The sequence below is a fragment of the Camarhynchus parvulus genome, chromosome 2 (genome assembly GCF_901933205.1).
Source record: "Camarhynchus parvulus chromosome 2, STF_HiC, whole genome shotgun sequence".
Lineage (NCBI taxonomy): Eukaryota > Metazoa > Chordata > Aves > Passeriformes > Thraupidae > Camarhynchus > Camarhynchus parvulus.
In genome coordinates this window covers 70,230,683-70,251,395 of record NC_044572.1, presented here as the reverse complement: position 1 = coordinate 70,251,395, position 20,713 = coordinate 70,230,683, and the positions used below count along the sequence as shown (strand labels likewise).

Below are 20,713 nucleotides of genomic sequence, written 5' to 3'. Positions count from 1 at the left end.
TCCAAATACTAAAATGTAGATTGCAGAAGACTCTGATGGGCAGAAAATCATGGTCTTTGGAAGAGTTCCCTCACTTTTTTCCTGAGCATCTGGTATTACTTCATTTAAGTAGGTGGCTGAGCTGTAGTTCAGATCCAAGAATAAGTCTGAACAGTTTCCTAAGTTAGTCAAAATGTCCAGTTTTGTTGAGAAATCCAGTGTCTTGTACCTGTCTTTATAAGACAGTTGTGCATGTACCTTCTCTTGCTTTAACATGCCCAAAGGTATTTGAGAATGAGCTACTAGTTTTCTTAATAGAAACGATGGATGTAGTAGTGCAGGTTGGCATGATTGCCATTTCAAGGTCATGGGAATTTCACGCTTCAGTGAAAAAAATTCATAACATCATTAAAAAAATTATTTCTATTGATTTCTGAAGTCAGAATTTGTTCTCAGTGCTTTGTAGCTGCTCCTCCCAGCCCCCAAGTTAGATTAATTTCTCTGGCTTTATTCTGACATTTTTCATAATTGGTGTGGATGCAGAAAGAGTATGACTGGCAATTCTTATTGAATGTGAAGTATGTTTGGAATGCTGCCTGAGGATTTCCACTGAGCAATAGAAAGCTTCCGTACTTTACGTGCTGTACAGAATGGCAGAATTTCAGTAGAAGTGTTCGTTGCCTAAAAGGACTCTGAGAAGTGCCAGTCTAAACTCTGAGTGCATGCTGGCATTTATTTTGGTGTGGTTTTATTTCTTCTCTTCATCTTCAAAGACTGTTACAAAAAGATTTTGCTCAAGTGTCATTGGATTTAAACAGCCAGCATCATGTGGTCAGCGAGTGACTTAGAAGCTGTTTTGTCTTTGAACCATGCTTCAGAGCTCTTGGTTGCAACAGCAAATGACAGTCAGATGACTGGGATTTCTTAGTTCTTTGCAAAAACACCCTTCCTTTTTCCAGCAGCAGCAGCATCGCATCTACAAACTGAGATTAAGATATATTGTAATGAAAAATGTGGAAATGTTTCTTGTGTCTAGCAACTTTGCTTTTTCAGTTTGAAGCATGTGAAGGAGATGACACTGTTCCTTTAGATGCCCAGCACTGTGTAGTCGTCCTTCATGTCCTGTATCTCAGCCAGATGTTCCCAAACTTCTGAGAGCTTCTTCCATTGGTTTCAATAGCAGTAGTTTAATATCTGCTAGAGCACTGGATGCCATTTTTCTAATGCTACTCATGTGAGCAGTATGGTTTGGAAATCCCTTCTTACTGTATTCCAGATCTTTTACAAGGCTTTAGTCAGCACCTACACATTAAATATAAATTTTTATCCCTATGATTTTTGCATAAGAAGATATAGTACCAATTGAGAAACTCAATTTAGAAATTGAGTGTCTCAAAATTTAGAAATTTAGAAATAAAACTGTGGCTCAAATGTATCATCTGTATTCCTGGACCACAAATGTGGTTATTATACCCATGACCGTAATTCAAGCTTGTGCATAGTGGGTGAAGAAGACTTCTTTTTAATGTGATTCATATGATGCCCTTTGGTTGCCATGTGTAATGAATGCCCTTTCCTGAAGGAATGCAGCTTATGGTGGGACTAATGTTAGTCTTAAAATTTGCCATTTATTTTTTTCTTTATTGCTACACAAGTGCAACATTCCCAAAATTTGAAATAGCTTTAATGAAAATCATAAGGGGTTTGAGCACTTACATTACAGTTGTGATTTTCAGGAGATATTTTTTTTTCTAGTTACTGCCATAATAAAATTGTTTATAGCTTTGTGAGGTTTTGATTCTAGTTATATGAAACTAATCCATGAGTACAAAGATATAAAGTATTGCTGCTTCTTCATAGTAAGCTCCAGGCTTTGTTTATGATTTCGGGTGTTTGATTTTTCTTTGGGGTTTTTTTGGGGGGTGGTGTGGAATATTGTAATTCATTGCTCCTTTTGCTTGTAGCCTTTGAAATTCAGATGGATCCTACTGGAAAAAGCCAAGTGGGAAGAGTATACAGACTCTACTTTTTTGAGAGGGGGATGTCTTGGTAACAGCTCTTCTCAATCCTGAATCACAAACATTGTAATTTTGTGTGGAGCTTTGCCATGACCGGTGTTTCAACTGATTTTTGTTCTGAGTGAAAATATAGCAGAACAGGGCTACTTCCAAACAGTTCATTATACCTCAGTTTAAATAGCAGTCTAAATAAAACAGGAAATTGAGAAGATGGCAAATAATTTTTGTTCTAATGACTACTTCTTAGATATTTTGGTGTGGTCAGCTGAAGTCTTTGGCTTGTTACTATATGAAAGGAAGCAAAAATACCTAGTCCTGTTGGCTGGATCTGCAGATAATGGGAGGTAGACTGGCAGCTTGTGAGTAAGAGTGGTTTTACTACCTGATTTGGAATACATGCTCCCCTGAGAAAGGATGGGATGGAAAGGTGCAGATAAATGGGTAATCAAAGCTGCTGGTAGTCAACAGATCGGAAAGGCTGATTGTTGTCACTTTTAATGAAGTACAGAAAACATTTGAAAGAGTTGAGGTTTGTACGTAATGCTGAAAGAAAAGGAAGCAGAGTTCGCTTCGAACCTGGCAGAAAAGAGCGATACCTGGAGGAAACCTGAGAGGTTTGATAGTGCTCTGATGTTGGCTTTACTGATAGAGAAGCCAGGTGAACTTTTCCTGTTGTGACTTCTTTAAACCCACTCCATTTTACTGACACTGGTGTTTCTGACAGGTTTTCAGTAACATGCATTTACAAGCTGCTTATGTCAAGGCTTTTGCAACTGTTGGAATTGTCAAATGACTAAAACTGGGTGTGCTGGAAGCTGTCCTTGATGGATGAGTCTAAGCTTTGGCTGATGTAATGGTAGATTGTTCAGGAGACAGGGTAGTCCCCATAAGTATGTAACTACACAAAGAAGTAACAAGATAAGGTAGCCTGATAAGCATGACAATTGTGGACAAAGGAAGACAGAGTAGAAGCCTCTCTTATTAGGCAGGTAGATATCGAGTTATCCACTGAGTAGCGAGTGACTGTGATGACTATGTTTTATTTTCTCCTGTCATAACTTAGTGCATGTTGTGGTTCTTTTAGGATCATCACAGCTATGGAATGGGCAATTTAATTGCTTTTGTCCTGGCTTCTGTTCTTTTTCTGTGCTGGAGTTCTGTTACTTTTTGATGTTGGGGAAAGCAGAAGTGAACCTCTCTATATATGCACTGTAGCTAGTTCAGTTATGTGTGTGTTTAACCATCCTGTGGCTGAAAGCTTCAGCAAAACAAGCTGGATTTGTGCTGAAGCAGGACATCATCCTTCTGATGGTTTTGCTGTTAGGGAAAGAGATTGGTTTTGGTAGGTGGAAAGAAGGAAATTAGAATGTTAGGCTAGAGCTTTGCATTTCAGAACCAACCATTGGCAACTTCTCTAAGTTCTTCCATATGTAATTTCAGTTCTGTGTAAGTTATATCAAAATTCCTGTAGCTTTTTTTCCCTCTGAGAATTACCTTTTTCTAAACTGAAGATGTGACTCAAACTTTGTCCAGCTGAAAGAATGCTTGCTGAAAATTTTACACACGTTTCATTCCTGATAAAAAAGTTTGTCTAGTATTTGCAAGCAAGTTGTTATCAAGTAGATATTGATATCAGCTATGTTGGAAGCTGATCTGTATGCAGTCCATCTCTGTTAATCAAAAATTTGTAAATACTGGATTTCTGTGTTCTAGAAACACAGAATTAATGAAAATATGGGAAAAAAATCTTTTTTCAGGATGTTCTTACACTTCCCAACTAAATTAAGATTTTTTTACAAAATCTGAGTTAGGTAACTCATATCTATGGAGCTCTTTAAAATATAGCATGCGGAGTCTTTTTTTTTAGATAAGTCCTGAAACCTTATACTGCTGGGTTCAATTGGACAACTCCTTGTTTTCAAGGTGTTACTTGTATTTGGATTTCTAGTGTATTGTAAAGTTGCGGTTTTGAGAAACTGAACTGACATCTCCTCTAGCACAGGCTAAAATGTTGAGTAATTCAATAAAGTTTGTAGGCCTTATGTACTTATTTATGATGTGAATGCCTGAGACATGCTACTAAGTATATTGTGTTGGACAAATAGTTTTAAAAAGCTATATTTTTTTTACGACAGACCAAGTTGAAAAAGCTTTAAAGAAATAGTGAACCTTTCCTTCCAGCGCACTGTAGGGTAGAGGCAATTTTCTTCCTCCCTTCCTGCAATGTAACTGCATGATAGTGATGCAGCTGATTACTTTGTTGTTGAATTGAAGGAAATACTGTTACGTAAAAAGTCAAAGAACAAGAATTTAATATTTATATAACAAGTACTTTTTCATCTTGTTTGATGTTAGAGGAGAAAGAAAGTTGTGAACTGTTTTGTCATTTGAAAAAAATAATTTTGGAGTAAGAGAAAGCATGGCAAGAATAATCTCAGAATCACAGCATGGCTGAGGTGGTCATCTGGTCCAACCTCCTGCTCAAGCAGAACTACTGTGACCTACAGCTGGTTTCCCAGGATCATGACCAGGTGGCCTTTTAAGTATCTCCAGGGAAAGAGACTCCCTCACCCCTCTGAGTAATCTGTGCCAGTGCTTGGTCACCCTTACAGCAGAAGTGTTTCCTGATGTTCCAAAGGAACCTCCTGAGTTTCAGTTTGTGCCCACTGTCTGTGGTATGTCACAGGTCACCACTGAGAAGAGCCTGGCTCTGTTCTCTTTGTGCCCTCCCTTCAATTATTTATACACATCATGAGACTCCTCCTGAGCCTTCTCTCCATGCTGAACAGCTTCCTCTTTCTCAGGCTTTTCTTATAGGAGAAATGCTTTGGTCTCCAGTTACTAGTTTTGTTTTGTTTTTTTTGTAGTTTTTCTAGGAATCATATGGACATAAATTAAGTTTTAACTAGAAAATTTACTACTGTCCTTAGATAAATGTAGAAAGTGGACAAATGAGAACTTACTGAAATTTAAATAGGAAAAAAACTGATGCAATACAGTGCTTGAGAATATAGATAGATATTATCCATACACTTTAAGTAGTCCTTCAGCAAGGGCAACCATTTAAGGACTAAATTGAGACAATTTTGCCTGATGTTAGCCTTTAACAGAAAGCTCGGTTACTGCGACAAATGGAAAACTCCTTGTGGTGCAACTTAATGGATGCATTTTGGACTATGCAGTCCTGCAGCATCAAGCATATGGAGTTAATGTGATGCTGGTGAAGCTTTCTGATTTCTGCTAAAGCCAGCTGGAGTCATGAGCCGGAAGGAGTACCTCCGTGCTATGCTTGGCCCTTGGCTGTTCTGTTTTGGGAAGGTCTGCTTGCTCAAGAGTACTGCAGCTTGAGCTACTCCTTGCACACATGTAGGGGGTCAGGCTGGGTTTGATCCCTTTCCTAAGGGCACACCACTCTGGACCTCAGTGTTCCCTGCTGCAGCAGCCAAATGGTTCATGCAGGGCTGGCTTAATCTTTCAGACTCAATTAATGTGGATGCTGCCTGAGAGTGTCTATGCAATAAGCCTCTCTCCAAAAGCAGCCTGGTTTTGGTATAGCTCTCCAGGAGATCAGCCCAGGTGCATCTGTATCATAACCCACAATCTTACCTATTTTCTACTTGTAATTTCATCTTTCTGATGAGCTTCTGCAGTGTGCCTGTCATGGGAGTGAGAGTGGTACTTTTTTATTGCAATGTGTCTGCAAAATATTTGTTTTACGTATCTGGTGGTTGGGGTTTTTATTGTGGTTGGTTGGTGGGATTTTGTTAGTTTGGGGTTTTTTCTTTTCTTGGCCAGCAAGGTTAGTTTTCGCTAACTAGCTTTAGGGGTTTGCCCTCGTATACTTCCTATGAATTTTTATAACTTGCTATAAATATGAAGTAGGAAAGTGTATTAATCATCTGTTTTCAATCTGGTTTGGATTGCCCATCATGGACTAGTATTGAATGTCTGTTCTTGATAATTGGTAAGTAGATTGTTCTGACAGCTTGGAAGTTCATTTTATTCTAGTAGCTTTAATTAACTAAGTTTTCATTTGATGAGGGTCTGAAGTCTTCAGAACACATGAATTTGGAAAATTCTGCAGGTCTCATTGTTTAAGAACATCTGGGAGAGAGCAAAAGAGGCACTTGAGTTGCAAAGCAAGGTTGGTAGGGCAGGTGCTTACAGTTCAGTGCCTGATGCAATGAATTAATTTAAGGCTTTTTGTTCTGTCCCCAAGTTACCATAGCAATGTAGAATGTGTTGATCTGGTAAAATTTACTCTACAAGTTCAAGTTGGTTTAAAAAATTGTTGTGTAAGTCTGTTTCTACTGTAAAGGTTGTATGCTAGATCACATGTCTGCTGCACTGGATCAGGTTTGCTTTGCTGAAAGATCCAGCATCAGTAAGCTTGGAACAAGTTGAAACATAACAGAAATTTTAAATGCAGCAGACTTTTAAAACTTTTCAAAGTAATATTGATCAAGAAATGTCTTATGAGATGTGGTACAGTTAAAATAAATTTGCAGTTTTATTTATGGGAAATTAAATAGTTTAATTCATTTATTCATTTGTATTGCGCAACATAGCTATTTTAGTTGCTATCTAAGGTAGTCACAAATACAAACTGTGAATTGATGGCCACTTATTAAAGAGTTAATGATGCCTGATTGTTTGATTTAATGTAGAAAGGACTTCATTAAAACTCTTGGGGTTTTCACATCATCCCACATCTTCTATCACATGTGCTTGCTCTCTCTCACAATTTGGTTTATTCACATACACATGTGTGTGGTTCAGTACTAATATGGGGCTTAAGCATGTACAAAGAAGTAAAAGAGGAAATTTATTTTTCCCAATTAACCTCCATTCCCTGTTTCCTTGGCTTCTGCTATTTTGTGCCTGTGATATTGTGCAGGGTAGCTGAAAATACAAGTTATTCAAGGACATACTTTTTCAGACCAGTAGCTCTAGAAAAGAGCAGGCCATCTGTTGCATGACCCTACTGGCTAGTTTACTCTAGGTCTGGAATGTTTAAGGTAGGTAAATACCTCACTTGCAGACTTCTTTACTGCCAGCAGAAATAGACCTAAAATGTGTATTTATACATCTGCATTCCCTTAGGTCTGAATTTCAATAGTTCTGTTATTATATCTGTAGCACAGAGGAAAGGGAAAAAGTGTCAGACCTGAGTAATTTTCATAGAAGCTTCTCAGTTGGGATCTGTTATCAGAATACTTGCTAGTTTGCCTGTATCTTTGCATTTAAAAATTAGGTTGGATGCCCTAAAAGTGAAGACAAGCTATACCCTATAAAATATGAGTACTGTTGTCCTTTGCCAATGTCTATGAATTTTTTTTCTGACCTTTGATTTGCAGACACCTTTAAGTTTTGGCTTTGATCTCTTCATGACATAACTTACTTTTAGATGGAGAGGTTCCTTCATGCAAGAAGGGGTTTATGTGTATATTGGGAGGAGGGACAGCTTAACTCATAGGAATAGCACTGCTCATCAGGAAAAACGTGTGTGTTTTCTAAAGTTACATGGAACTATATGGTTATTTTAAAGCTTGTCGTAGTAATAATCCATGGCTTGTTGTTCGAAAAACATGGCAGTAGGGGCTTTTGTAGCTTCTCACTTTTCAGAGATCTGAAAGAGTATCTCAGAGTAAGTTGGGTTTTTTCCCACATGCAACTGTAATTGCATGCTTTTCTGACATTTACAATCCCCAACAACTTTCTTTGTATGATAGTTCATAATTTTTGGAGTCTAATTTGCTGCTGTGTGTTGTGTAGCATATTTGTTGGTCAAATTATCCTGGGTTTTTTTTGGTTTTTAATTAATAATAAAATCAAACCTTAGTAATTCCCTATTTTAATAATTTTTTTCTGCAAAACAGATTTTCAGTGCCCAGTTCAAGAATGAAGTGCAGCTTATTTCTGTTGTTGCAGAGAGTTGTATTCTGGAGTTGTATTGGGTTTTTTCTTGCCTAGAAGTAGCTATCAGGATGGTGATGCTAAGGAATAATTTTTGATGGCCTCAGTCATTCACTTATGTAACTTTGAACGTCTGGTTTTATTCAGGATAAGCTAGAAGGCATTAACCTGAGATGGCTTCTAAGTAGGGTTGTACCTGACACTGAACTGGCAGGCCTTGTTTAATGTTTGTCCCTAGTGAAATCCAATGTAGTGAAAATTTAATTTGTGAAGAGAGTGCATTATTATTAAATAAAATTACTACTGGTGGATTAAGTTGCTTGTACGATAATTCAAACACTAATGTTAAAACACTTTATCTAAAGTAAAAGAAAAAAAGAAGAATACTACATGAAATAAAAATTCTGTGCTTCTGGAAGCAGAGCTGTGCTTGGATGATTATTCAGAGTTAGTGATATAAATCTTCATGGTATCCAATAGAATGATCAATGCCTTAACAGCTTTTTCCAAGCCTTTGATATGTTGTGTGTTCCTGTTTGATAATGCTACAATAAATGGCAAATACAATTGTATTAACCAATTGGATAGAACATATTCAGAGTGTTCTTTTGCTTGGTTTTGGGGTTTTTATCGATGCAAAGTCATGTTTGGTTTTGCTTCTCCAAATAGTGATGTGTGAGGGTGGAAGTTGGAGTCCACCTGATGGCCCTGACAGCATTATAGGTATAAGTTACTATCCAGACCTTTACTATCTCAAAAAAACTTGAAAAGGTTCTATCTCTCTGTGATATGTGTGAGCTATCTGCCTACAGCTGTTTCATTCTCCATAGACCCCTATAATTCATATAAAGCCTGGCTTAAACTGGGAAATGTGTTGTCCTAGTATGTGCAGTATCCAGTGGGAAGCTGCTCTGATTCTGACTGGGAAGGATTCACTTTTAGTTCCATTTGTATGCTTATTTTCAGTAGCCAGTTATTTCTTCAATCAGTGTAAAATGTGGTTAGAAAGCTATTTCACTCAGAAGTTTAAAATATGGCAATAGTCTGGTTTCAAGATTACACATATTTTTCAGTACAAGTGAACATTTAGTTAGCTAAGTGAATCTGTTGTACAAACATAGTATTGTTTCCTCTCTTTGAATTTTAAGGAAAAATTGTGGCTTTCTGGGCCTTCATATGTTCCATTTGATTAATGGTTAGTACATGATGATATGATTTCCTGTGATCTTAGAGGAAATGTAACAACTGGGCTGCTTTATGAGCTAGTAATTTTTAAAATCAGTTTGGATGTTTGCAACGTAAATTCAAATAGCTTCTAAAGTATTAATTCTTAAAATATTTTTTCTTGTGCCTCCTATCAATAAGTAATGCCACTTAATTTGTCTATGCTTTTAGCTGATTTACAGTGTCATGAAAATGTAGAGATTATTTAATGAGATTTGTAGAAAACTGCAACTTATTTTTACTTAATGCATGTACTGTGATAATATGGCTAACATGAAAATATGCCTAATATGATCATTCTTGGTGCCTTTTAGGTAAACTGGTAAAAATAATCTCCTTTTATCATCAGAGTGAATGAAACATAACCTTTTTCATATTATGTATGTCAGTGGAGGGGGATGTATCACTTTGAGATTCCCTTACATTTTCCTACTTTGGTAGTTATGCTCAGTTTTCAGGGAGAGCTGAATATATGCCATGGGAACAGAAGCTGTCAGCAGAAGTCTGCATGTCATTTGGTGCCAGTTCTGGGAATAAGAAAAGAATTAAAATTCCTTTCCTCTGGAATGAAGCAATATTTTTAAAGAGTGTATAAGTTAATAAGCAAAATGTGATGTTGAACCAAATTTTTCACTTCATAAATGAAGGTAAATGCATTGCATTTTTTTAATGCATTGCATTTTTTTAATGGATTAAAAATCTTCTTATCTTTGAGTATATGAATGTTGGCATTCTGATTTTGCTCATCCTTTTCCAGTGGTAAAGGTAAGAGACAAGAACTGTGCACAGGCTCTCCTTTATTATCCTGATACATCTCCTGGCATTTCTCTGGTATGAATTATGAAAACCCTAAGCCTATTTCACTGCTTCTCTGTGCACTTTCTTGTTCCATATTGAGGTGATCCCTGTTCTGCAGTTGTTTATACCTGCTTGTCAAAATTGTTCTTGTTACTTTGCTTTTACCATTTCTGAAATATGAAGATGACAGCAATTATTTTGCCAGTATTCACTAGGAAAGCTTTTAGCAAAAGGGAATTGCTAATTATAAAGTGTTTTAATTCAGAGAAAGAAGCTAAAATTCATGCACAGGAGACTGTTGATAAGAATGCACATACCAAGACAACAAAATGGGTTCCCGCTGCTGTGGCAGATTGGGTTTCTTTCTGGGAAATAAGCAGATTTCAGCCAAAGTGTACTTTTCAGTGGTTTCTCCACAAGAAGTTGCTTTGATATTCTTTGCCAAATCACTTGAGACTCAAATTTTTATTTTTATTTTTAAAATTGAGTATATGTTTTCTTCTCAATTTTTTTTTTCTTTTTCACTTTCAGTTCAGAAAATAGTTCTCTTTTCTGAATGCTGTAGTTGAAATGCTTCCACTTAATGTCCTGGAGTACAGCTGTTTGTACTTCAGACAAATGCTATTTCACATTCCTCAGGTGAGCTGTGTGACTGAGCACAGCCCTTCCCTTTGATTCCTTTCCTTCAAACAGCCCTGCCCATTTTCCCTACAAATGAGGCTGTTGTGCTGCTAGCAGGGAGGTGCCTTTTACTGTGGGAACCCAGGACATCCCTCTGGCTGTCCAGAATGGCCAAGACTCCTGCCAGGGTGCTCAGAAGCCCTGGCACAGAGCCCAAAACACCTGTGGTTTTGATTATGACCCGTGGGGCAAATTACCAACCTTATATGAAGATCAGCTAGCCGCAGCAGTTTAGGTAGAATATTAGTGAGGTTATCACGGGGTGAAAAAGTAGATTTTTGGGGTTTCTAGAATGGGAGTTCAGGAGGCAAGATGGAGGGATCTGGGCATGTCCAGCCTTTCTCCTTCTTCTTCTTGGCCTCAATCTTCTGCTGTGATGTTGGCACTTACAAATTGGTTTAGAGTAGAAACTCACTGTCTAACATAGGTGATAGGTATAGGAAAGTAATTGTAAACATTGTATACATAGTTTTTAGTGTAAAGACATAACACTGCCCTGGGGGCAGGCAGAGAGTGCCTGGACTGTCTTGCTGAGCAGACCTCGGCAGGACAGGAGAAAGAATTTTATAGATAAGACGCAATAAACCACCTTGAGACCAAGAAATGAAGAGCCCTGACTCCTTCTTCAAGCACCGGGCTGGGAAAAGAGACTTTCCAACTTTCCTTGGGGTCACTATGACAAGCTAGAGATCCTGACATTTTACACCCTCTTGATCCTTCGCAGAGCAGCTACATCCTTTATGGAAGTGTAAAATATGAGGTTATAAGATGTTATTTCATTATTTTCTGGACAATTCGTTTTAGGAGTTAAACCTCTTCTGATGCCTGCTTACAGGGACACTGGTAAGTAGCAAGGCCACTGACTAAGTTTCCCCATGGTGAGGCTTTAGGCAGGAGAGGCAATGGCACAGGCCTGCTGCTCTTCACTGTGGGCACTGTTCGGCAGTGCTTGTGTGCCCTGACTGTGCTGGTAATGGCACATCTTGGGTTAGGGGTGTGCTAATGGGTGTGCACTTTTGTAATGGAAGGAGGATCAGCATTACTGGCAGAATGAAATAATGGTAGCAGGAAACCCATGAGGGCTGGGCTTCCTTAGCAGATCTTCATTGGTGTCATCAGTCTGAATCTGGCTGTTGTCTGTGCATCTTCCCAGTGTCGGCCTCTATGAAAAGGGAGTCTGATGTTTGCTTTTATCATGAACAGGGTAATGATAAAGCCAAGTCAAAATGGTGAATGTACAAGTTTCAACACTGTAAATTGCTGCTGTGCGTGCAGGGGTGGTGCTTAAGGCAGTTTCTGGGTGTTGAAATTGTAAACCCCCTCGGTGCTGCTTGTTCCTGTGGGACCCTTAAGGTTGTAGAACTGATTGATATTGTGAGTTGTTGGATTCCCAGCTGCTGCTGTGATCTTAAACAGCTTCTGTTGTCTAAATCCTGACAAAGATTGTGATTACCCTCTGCTTTTTTTATAGGCATCTGGGTTTTGGTGGTTTGGGTTTTTTCCAAGAAGTTTTTGGCTTTGGCAAATAAATTTGTGTTTTATGGCTGGGTTTATCAGTTCTCAGGGGAGAACCTTGGCCTCTGAAGTGCACCACTAGTCATATAAAGAAAAAGTTGTGTTGCTTATGGCTTTAGATGCTTCAATAATTGTGATGTGGTTGACTTAAGGTGAAATTTGAGCATTGTTTCTCTGATGTTACTTTGCTTCTGTTCACAGTTCAATTAGAAAATTGGTCTGTGAACATGGCAAGACTGCAGGGGGAAACAGTTTTATTTCTGCATTTGCCATAGCAATGCTGTATGTGAGACTTGGTTGCTTCTCTTCAACATCAGCTTTTCATTGAGATCTTCATTTAAATATTGTTTTGAATTTGATTTCAAAAAATGATCTTGTAGCTCCCAATGAAATAAGTTGGAGCAATATCTAATTATCAAGATGCTGGGTGTTTTGAAAAGTCAATTCTAAAAACTCTCATACTGCATGAATTCATGTTTACTTTTGAACTTAATCTCTTCAAATGTGATTCCCACCAGTTTAGTTTCACAACAGTCCATTTTCCAAAGATGCTGTAAAAAGAAGAGTTTGTACTGTGTTGCTAAGCTATATAGAACAGCCTACAGAGAATTACTAAATCAGACTAATGTATGGAAAAATTGCAGAGGATGACTGGAAGCTGCATATGAGCAATGAGGTTTAAAACCAATGACTGAGTAGAGACTTACTGAGGAGCAACAGCTTGTTTCATTGTTTGGATAAGAAAGCATTGCAACAGGAAAAACATCTTTGGTAGATATAAACTGTATACTGTGATATACTTTATGTCCATGGAATAGACAGGTTAAGGTTTTCAGGCAAGTCTTGACGTTGTGGAACTCAGCTAGAGTTTATAACTTTAGTACCTCTGTATCTTTTAAGTGTAAATGCTTTATTCAGTCTTAATTCAAGTGTTCTTATTTGAGTGCAATGCTGGTCTGTATGTAGAGAGGATGTCACAAGACCTTACAGGAAAATTAAGCACAAATATACAAAGAAAGTCATTGATAGATTGATTTTATTTATTTTTTTTTTTTTTACATAATGCAGAATGGGAGGAGCGGTTAAATACATAATGATGTTAGTCATGACAGAGTTTGACTGACAAGTGATGAAATTGCTTCTATTTCCACTGACAGATAAGAGGTTTTTTGACAGCTCTGTGGAGTTTGTTCTTTGTTAATGTGACAACAGTTCTAATGTAATTAAAATTATTTTTGAAGTGCTACATAGAAATTCATTTCAGAAGGAGAAGAAAGATACTAAGGTACTTAATATAATTTCTGCATGTTCAATTGTGCTAAGAATCTTTTCAATTTATTTTAAGTTCTGTTACCAAGTAACTTGTGTGTTTTTATAATAAAAAGGTGAATATGTGCTTAAACAGACTTATCAAAATCACATTTTGGTTGACGGTTTTTTCTTTGCCATTCCTGTGAAATGAATAATGTCAAGATCCAACCCTTATGCTGGTTATTGAATTTCTTGATTTCTTTTTTTCTTTATTTAATTCAGAATTTAATTATAGAGTGCAAATATTATACCTGCAATAGTGTGAACTGTGCTTCCTTTGCTTTTGTTCGATACTGCATTCCTTAAAAAATGTTAATTTAGTGGGTATGTACTGAAGTTAAAAGCTAGATCAGGAGATATGTAAAAAAGTATTTGGTCACAGTGACATGCCTTAAAATATTAAAAATGGGAAAAGGAAGTAGAGTGTTTGAGGCAGTCACAGGTTTCTGTTAAAAGGGAACTGCTTGAAACTTGTCACACAACAGTTTGGTTTCTTTTATGTTCTCACCTGGGTGTCCAAGCCAAAGTCCTTGGCCCTTGTGGAAAAGGGGAAGTGCTACAATGCACTGCTCCTCATTTGCTGTGAACAGGCTAGAAATACCATCTTTTAGGGAGAGCAAAAATATCTTAAAGTCTGTTCAGTGAACTTGCTGTAGTGCTGCACTTTTGGTTCAAGTTTACTGATGTACACTACTTACAGACCTTCAGAAAATGCAATACAACTTGAGTCTTGCAGAATGTGTAGCCTCCAATTTATCGTTTCTGAAATGAGATGCTGTTTTGACTTTCTCCATGACTTTCTCTGTAAAAGACAGGCAACTCTTCAGGATTCTTTCTGATATCTTTCTTTTTTTCCCTACCCCTCAAGATCGTGCTGGAAGCATCAGTACTCTTGATTCTTTAGATTTTGCAAGATACTCTGATGATGGCAATAGAGAAACAGATGAAAGAGTAGCAGGTAAGTGTTCTATATGTTTTAGGAATCACAGAATGTTAATTTTACTGTTTAACTTGTTGTTTCTAGCATAAGTATATTTAAATGAACATTTTTGAAGATGACAAGATTTCACTGAGGTGGTTTAACTAGTTGCTTGATGTTGGACACTTCTGCTGTAATTTCTCTAAATATTCAGGCAGGGGTACTTGTGTATGATTCCAGATGTCACCAGTGCAGAAACACACAGTATACTTGAAAATGGTGCCCAGCCTTTGACAATAGAACTGTATCCTGGTATTGCCTACTGACTACTATTGTTAAGCTGGAACATTCACTAAATTACTGTACATAGTGGTCTGTTACTACTATGTGGGTTAGAGCTTTCTGACATAAAGATCTGTTGCAGGTCATCTCTTGAACATAGCTTTCATTGAGATCAAATAAGCACTTCCAAACCCAGAGCAAATTTGGGATTTACTCAGTTCCATAAATCTTCTTTGCTACAAGTCTTAATTTTAGTGCTTTTCTCTCCTATTTGATTCTTTGTATAAGGTTGGGGTTTTTGCCTTTTGTTCTGAGCCTTTGGCTCTTTTAATTTCAGGATCTATTACATCACCAAGGGCAGGAACTTCTCTTATGTTAGAAATTATTTTACTAACCCCTTTTGCATGTGATCCATGTTTCTCTGTCCAGTTTTTTTTTGCAAATTCATATATTAAGATATTCACAGCTTCCACAGAGAAACCCATAAAAGCTCTCTAGAAACAGAAACCCATAAGAGCTCTCTAGAGCTCTGTTTACTTCTTGTCAGTTAGTAGTATTCAATATCCTGAGCTCATGGAAGTTGTCCACACTGTGACTTCTGCTCACATGGTTAAGCTTTATGAAACCTGAGGTGATGCAAGCTGCCATGTCTCTCTTCCACCCTATTGTCTCTACTCTGAAACACCAAGCTACGAAAAAGCTGACAAAACATAGTTCTGTAAAGGCTCTTCATTGTGAAATTTCATCTCTGGGTCAGACTGAAATGGTGGGAAAATCTCATTTTTTCTTACCCAGCCAGTGTTGCTGAGTTAAAGGACTGGATTCAATTCACAAACACAAAGAAATTTTGGTGCTCTGCTCTAGAGCTATATGAGCTTACTGTTCTTCAATTTATATAGAAACTTCTGGGTTCTTATTACTATTTAGCTACTCTGTTTTTCAATATACATAGCTCTTTTTAAGGAGGCAATAGTTGTAAATAGAAAACTAATCTTCTAAACAAATTGTGTTTAAGGAGCCCAAGTATTTGTGAATTGTGTCCCAGAATGCAAGGAAGAAACAAGGAAAAATACCAATATTTTATTTATTTTCATTATCATAGTGGATTTTTCCTGGTTCTAGTCAGTATTTCTTGGCAATAGTGTTACTGAGAGAGCTGGTTTGATTCTTGCTTGGAGCTGTCCTTAGAATTGGATTAGAGATGCTTATAGAAAATAAAGACCAGTCAGAATTGACATCCAGTAGAACCAGTAATCTTCTGACAAAACATTAGTGACAAAATATTGGTTACTTCCAGTATGAAATTAATATAGCCTAAATTTAAGTGTTAAGTAAATAGTAAAATTGATCAATATTTTTGATAATTGATATGTAGTGATTGACTGCTGTCATATGTAATTGATGAGGAAATTGTATGTTGGGATATTTACAGTTCTGTGTTCCTTTAGAGATGTTTTTCAAAGAGTTCTTAAAAAGTAACATAATAACTTGAATGAAGTAAGATTGAGTATTATTTCTGGATGTTTTTAAAGACTAGAAGTTTTCAAAAATATTTTGTTTGTGCATAAAATTCTGGTTCAGTCATAATTGCTTAAAATATTTTGCCTCAATCATGTTTAAAGCTGTCTTCCTGAGCAATTTCAAAAACTGATAAGTATTTATTTTGCTCATTAAAAAATTATGTCAACAGAGGTTTCAAAAATTTTGCAAATCCAGTTCCTTCTTTAAACAAACTCTGGCTTATAACTTCTGCTTTTGGAGTTGTTCTTAGCTGCAAAGGCACTTTGAAACCTAACTGGAAGTCTGTTTTGCTTATTTCTTCTAAAATTCTTTCTTTTCTGTTAAAAGCTTTGATGCTTAGGAGATTAAAATTGTAATCTCTTGCGAAAGCTGGTGGCAATGATCTTATAGTCATATTTTTCTTCTGATGGTTCTGAAGATGAGGTTTGAATCATTTCCCTTTGTAAATGCATTTCTTATGCTCCTATCTTTGTTTTTTACTGTTTGGACAGAACACGATTTCCATATCAGTTCCCTATCATATCAAATGAAAGATAGGACATAAATGAAGGTCAGTCTCTAAATGAAACTGCTAAACTGGTTCTGAGTCAGAAGGACTTTAAAACTGAGGTTATAACATACCCACTTTATGAATACTTTTGTATCTTGACTGTGTTAGAAAGCCCCAAATCAAAAAACATGTGCATATGTCATTATCCAAAGCCACCATATTTCATTTGCCCATTATGAGTAGTGGTAGACAGCTGCCGAGTTTTTTTGTTTTAACAGTCTAGAAAGTTCTGGAAATAACTGTATCAACTCTTGTTTGAAACTGATTTCAGTACTTAAAAGCTATTAGCCCACTTCATTCCATCTGGAATTAGAATCAAAATTTGGCCTAGAAGCAAACATATTTTGAAGAGTTGCTGAAAAGAGCTTTTCACTTGGGAAATCTGCAGGAAGGACTCTGAGTCCCTTCTATAATATTATCATCTGCTTGACTGAAAAGATGCAAGTCATAGAAGCCAGTCAGGATGTGGACAAAACTAACTGCAATTTAGAAAACATAAATTTTCTTCTTTATCTACCTGATCTTAATGAAAATGAGAGGTGTGGCAATTTGGTTAATACATTTGTAATCCACTAAGAGATGAAACAAACCAAAATGCATCCTTACAGCTTGCAATTTACTAGATGGAAACAATTTGTTCTCTAAGACTGGTAACTTTTGAATCCAAAGTCATGTATTAAGTGCTTGAAATAATTGCTCCTAGGATAGACTCAGTACTGAAGGATTTTTTAGGGGTAGTAGGCCTCCTCCAAATGCTCATAATTTCCAGAAAGCAGCTAGAAAATGGAAAGCCTACTCCCTTCCTGGAGTATACCTAACTTGAATACACACAGGATTTGTTTAAAATAGGTTGCCTGACATTCAGTCTAAAGAACTGAATCATCTGCTGCGTCTTAAATTTGCCGTGGTCTAAACCCCCTACTTTGCATAATTCAAAATGTTTATTATTGCTAAGCTACCTTTGACATCATCTCTAAAGATGAGAATCTAATAATTTTTGAGAATTTAATAATTTTAAAAACACATGCTGTGTTTTCAAAGATGATAAAATTAATTACTATAATCAAACTCCATTTCAATCATATGTATCCTCAGATTTCACTGTATTTGCATTGATTTCTAGCTAGTCTATTTGTCTCTGATTAGAAGAATAAGAAACAAAACTTAAAAACAGAGCACAAAAGGCATCTGAAGCACAACAATCACTTGCTGACATTGTGTGTGTACTTTGTTCATCCTGAAAGCAGATCTGGTTTTGTCTTCCCATTGCCTGTCTTAAGCCTGTGAAGGAGTTGTAAGCCTCTTGAATTTCCTTCCAGGTTGAAGGTCTCCAGGGGTTGAAGCTGAAGACAAGTCTGCTGTAGTTCAGGTCTTCCCTGTAGGTGGTCCTGTCTCATTAACTTCAAAGCATTAATGAGGCTGCTGAGTCAGGTGTTGGCCTCCCACTATTAGAGTGACAGGTTCTCTGTTACTTGCTCATGAATCCTTCTGCTGGTCTTTATTTTTCTACTGTGGTAGTCATATCTTGTGCTGAAGTACAGCTTTCTGATTTGGGGCTATTTGTGTTATGTGCTCAAGTGTTTCACATTTCAAGGCTGCCTTTTTTCTTAATACTTCCATCAGGAAAGTGGGAGTTGGGAAACCTCAATTCCTGAAGTATGTTTGGGACAGTGCTTCATTGCTAGCTCTTTTCAGAGAATTTAAATTTCTTCTGATTGATGCAAAATATATGTACAGATTCATCAGATTTAATGGGATGTCATGCATGTTTTGGAGAGTATGATTTAGGACATCTGGAGTTCTGCATTTACTTGGCAAGGAGAAAGGACTCCAAATGGCAGTTAAGGAACAACAGAGCTTGTAACAGTATGAAAGTGAGGAAAGCTGGGTAAGCACAGGGGCTCTTGATACTTCAGTGGAAAACTACTTTTAAAAGAAAATGTCCAGATGCCATATAGTGGCTTCACAACACAAAACTACCCTTCCACCATTCTCTGAAGTACTGGGTACTTCATAGTGAAGTATGCAAAAATCTGACAAGGTATTCTATATGTAGATTATAAAATTCTAATGTAATTGGAAATAATACTGCTTACACAACACAAATGCTGGATGATTTTAGAAGTACTGTTTATTTCCTCAACTTTTTGGGCTTGGCTCAACAAGACTGCTATTCATCTAGATCTCAACTAGTTCAATCCCAATTGCAGGTGGTTCTTTGTAGGTTCTTTGTAGGTATCTACCATCCAATAACTTATTAAATCATTAACAAATATGAGTCAATAGAGTAAGACCCTTGAGAAAGCTTAGTTTTGAAATTTCAAAGCTTAGCAGACAAGCTACTCATTCCTGATATGCACTTCTCTTTTAAGCTGTATTAGATGAGCTGCATGAAAACTGAAACATTTAAAAATTGCTGATCTGAAAACCTTGGTCCAATGCATCATTGCTTGCTTGAAAGATTCACCCATTTAAAGTCAGGCTTTGTAATTTTTTCCAGGGTAGTAGCTGTAGTGATTAGAAACTTTTAATAATGAAAAAGCCATTTAAAAGCCATCACTTTTAATAAAAAGAGCCATTGAACTTTAGATAGTTTTCTCCCCTAAGGCAAACTAAATTGTTCAGAAATACCTTTTCCTTGTAGGAGGATTACCCAACCTCAAGGCTCTAAATTTCTATTCTTTGCTTTCCTGGTGCAGAGGAGTATCTGATTCTTTCCTTTCTTAGGCTCTCTGCAGCAAAACTTTTGTGCATTATTCTTAAGCTGTTAAGGAGCTGACACTCCTTAACCAAGTGCTGGGAGTTGTACGCATTATCAGCCTAGTGAAGCATGAAGCTGCACTTTAGCTTGGCTTTATCAATGCTTCTGAAGAGGTAGCTTCAGCTTTGTAACAGGAGAGGGGGAGAGGCATCGGGTCATTTGTATTCAAAGTCAATAGTTCATCATGGTTACAAATAAAGGGGTTATAAGGTTGCCTTTTTATGTAAGAGAATGCTATAGAATCAACAAATGGGGATTATTAGTGTTGATTTCATTGGTAGATATGTTGAATTAAAAATCATTACATGTTTTGGCTGAAGATCAAATTTCAGTATAACTTAAAGAGCTTTTAATCACAATTTACATTTGACTGAAGTTAATGTTATAGCTGTTTTCATGTATAATTGTATAAACACCTATAAACTTCTTCAACACCTATAAACTTCTTCAAGTCAGTCATTTGTGACTGACTTGAAAGCATCAAGGTTTGTATGATGGCAATTATCATGGTGCCATTAATAAGATTAGATGAAGTACAACTGAAACGATGCTGTGTTGTAGTGGGATTATGTGGCTGTTTTGACATGCTACCAAGTGACAGCTTCTCAAATATACTATGTGTAGAATCTTCTACTATGTAACAGAAACATGCAGCAGAGTAATCTACTTTTAAGGTTGAATGGGTAAAGTCCTAAAGGCTTCTAATTGTCAACATCGTCACAGTTCACTAAAATTCAATTCTTGCCGTCTGACATGGGTTTGTCTGACATGAGTTTTTTGGCTTTCTATGCCTTCAGACATGTCTTATTCCTATTTTCCTTAATTGGATTCCTGAGTTTTTATAGTTTGCATTGTTTTCCTAACTTTTTTTATTATTTATATCATTCTAGTTCAGGGCACTCCTGATCTGCAACTGTTCTGGTCTTCGAAAATATTTTACAAGAGTAAAATGTTAACACATAGTTCTTTCCATAAGAAAAACTACTTAATTTGAGTTCTTTAAAATTTTCAAAAAGTAACAAATTAGTATCTTAAAATTGTGAATAAGTAACTCAAATGCAAGGAGTGCTAAAGTTAGGAACTTACTTTATGATGAGAGTGTTTTCTAACTTTGTTGCACAGAAGTATTTGCAGATCAGCATTGCTGAATACTAGAGAGATTTTACATATTTTATTCATTGTATCCTCAGTTGCGCTTTTGTATTGCTGCAGTAAAATTCTGTGCATCAAACAAGTTA

General features: G+C 36.8%; 1 protein-coding gene across 2 annotated transcripts in view; it reads left to right on the top strand.

The window, feature by feature from the left end:
- RELCH (RAB11 binding and LisH domain, coiled-coil and HEAT repeat containing) overlaps positions 1–20,713 on the top strand; it is a 77,800-nt gene that overhangs the window by 2,610 nt on the left and 54,477 nt on the right. For both annotated transcript variants that reach the window (XM_030963483.1, XM_030963476.1), the window contains exon 2: positions 14,311–14,400. In XM_030963483.1, the coding sequence (XP_030819343.1) occupies positions 14,311–14,400 (90 nt within the window). The remainder of the gene's footprint in view (positions 1–14,310; positions 14,401–20,713) is intronic.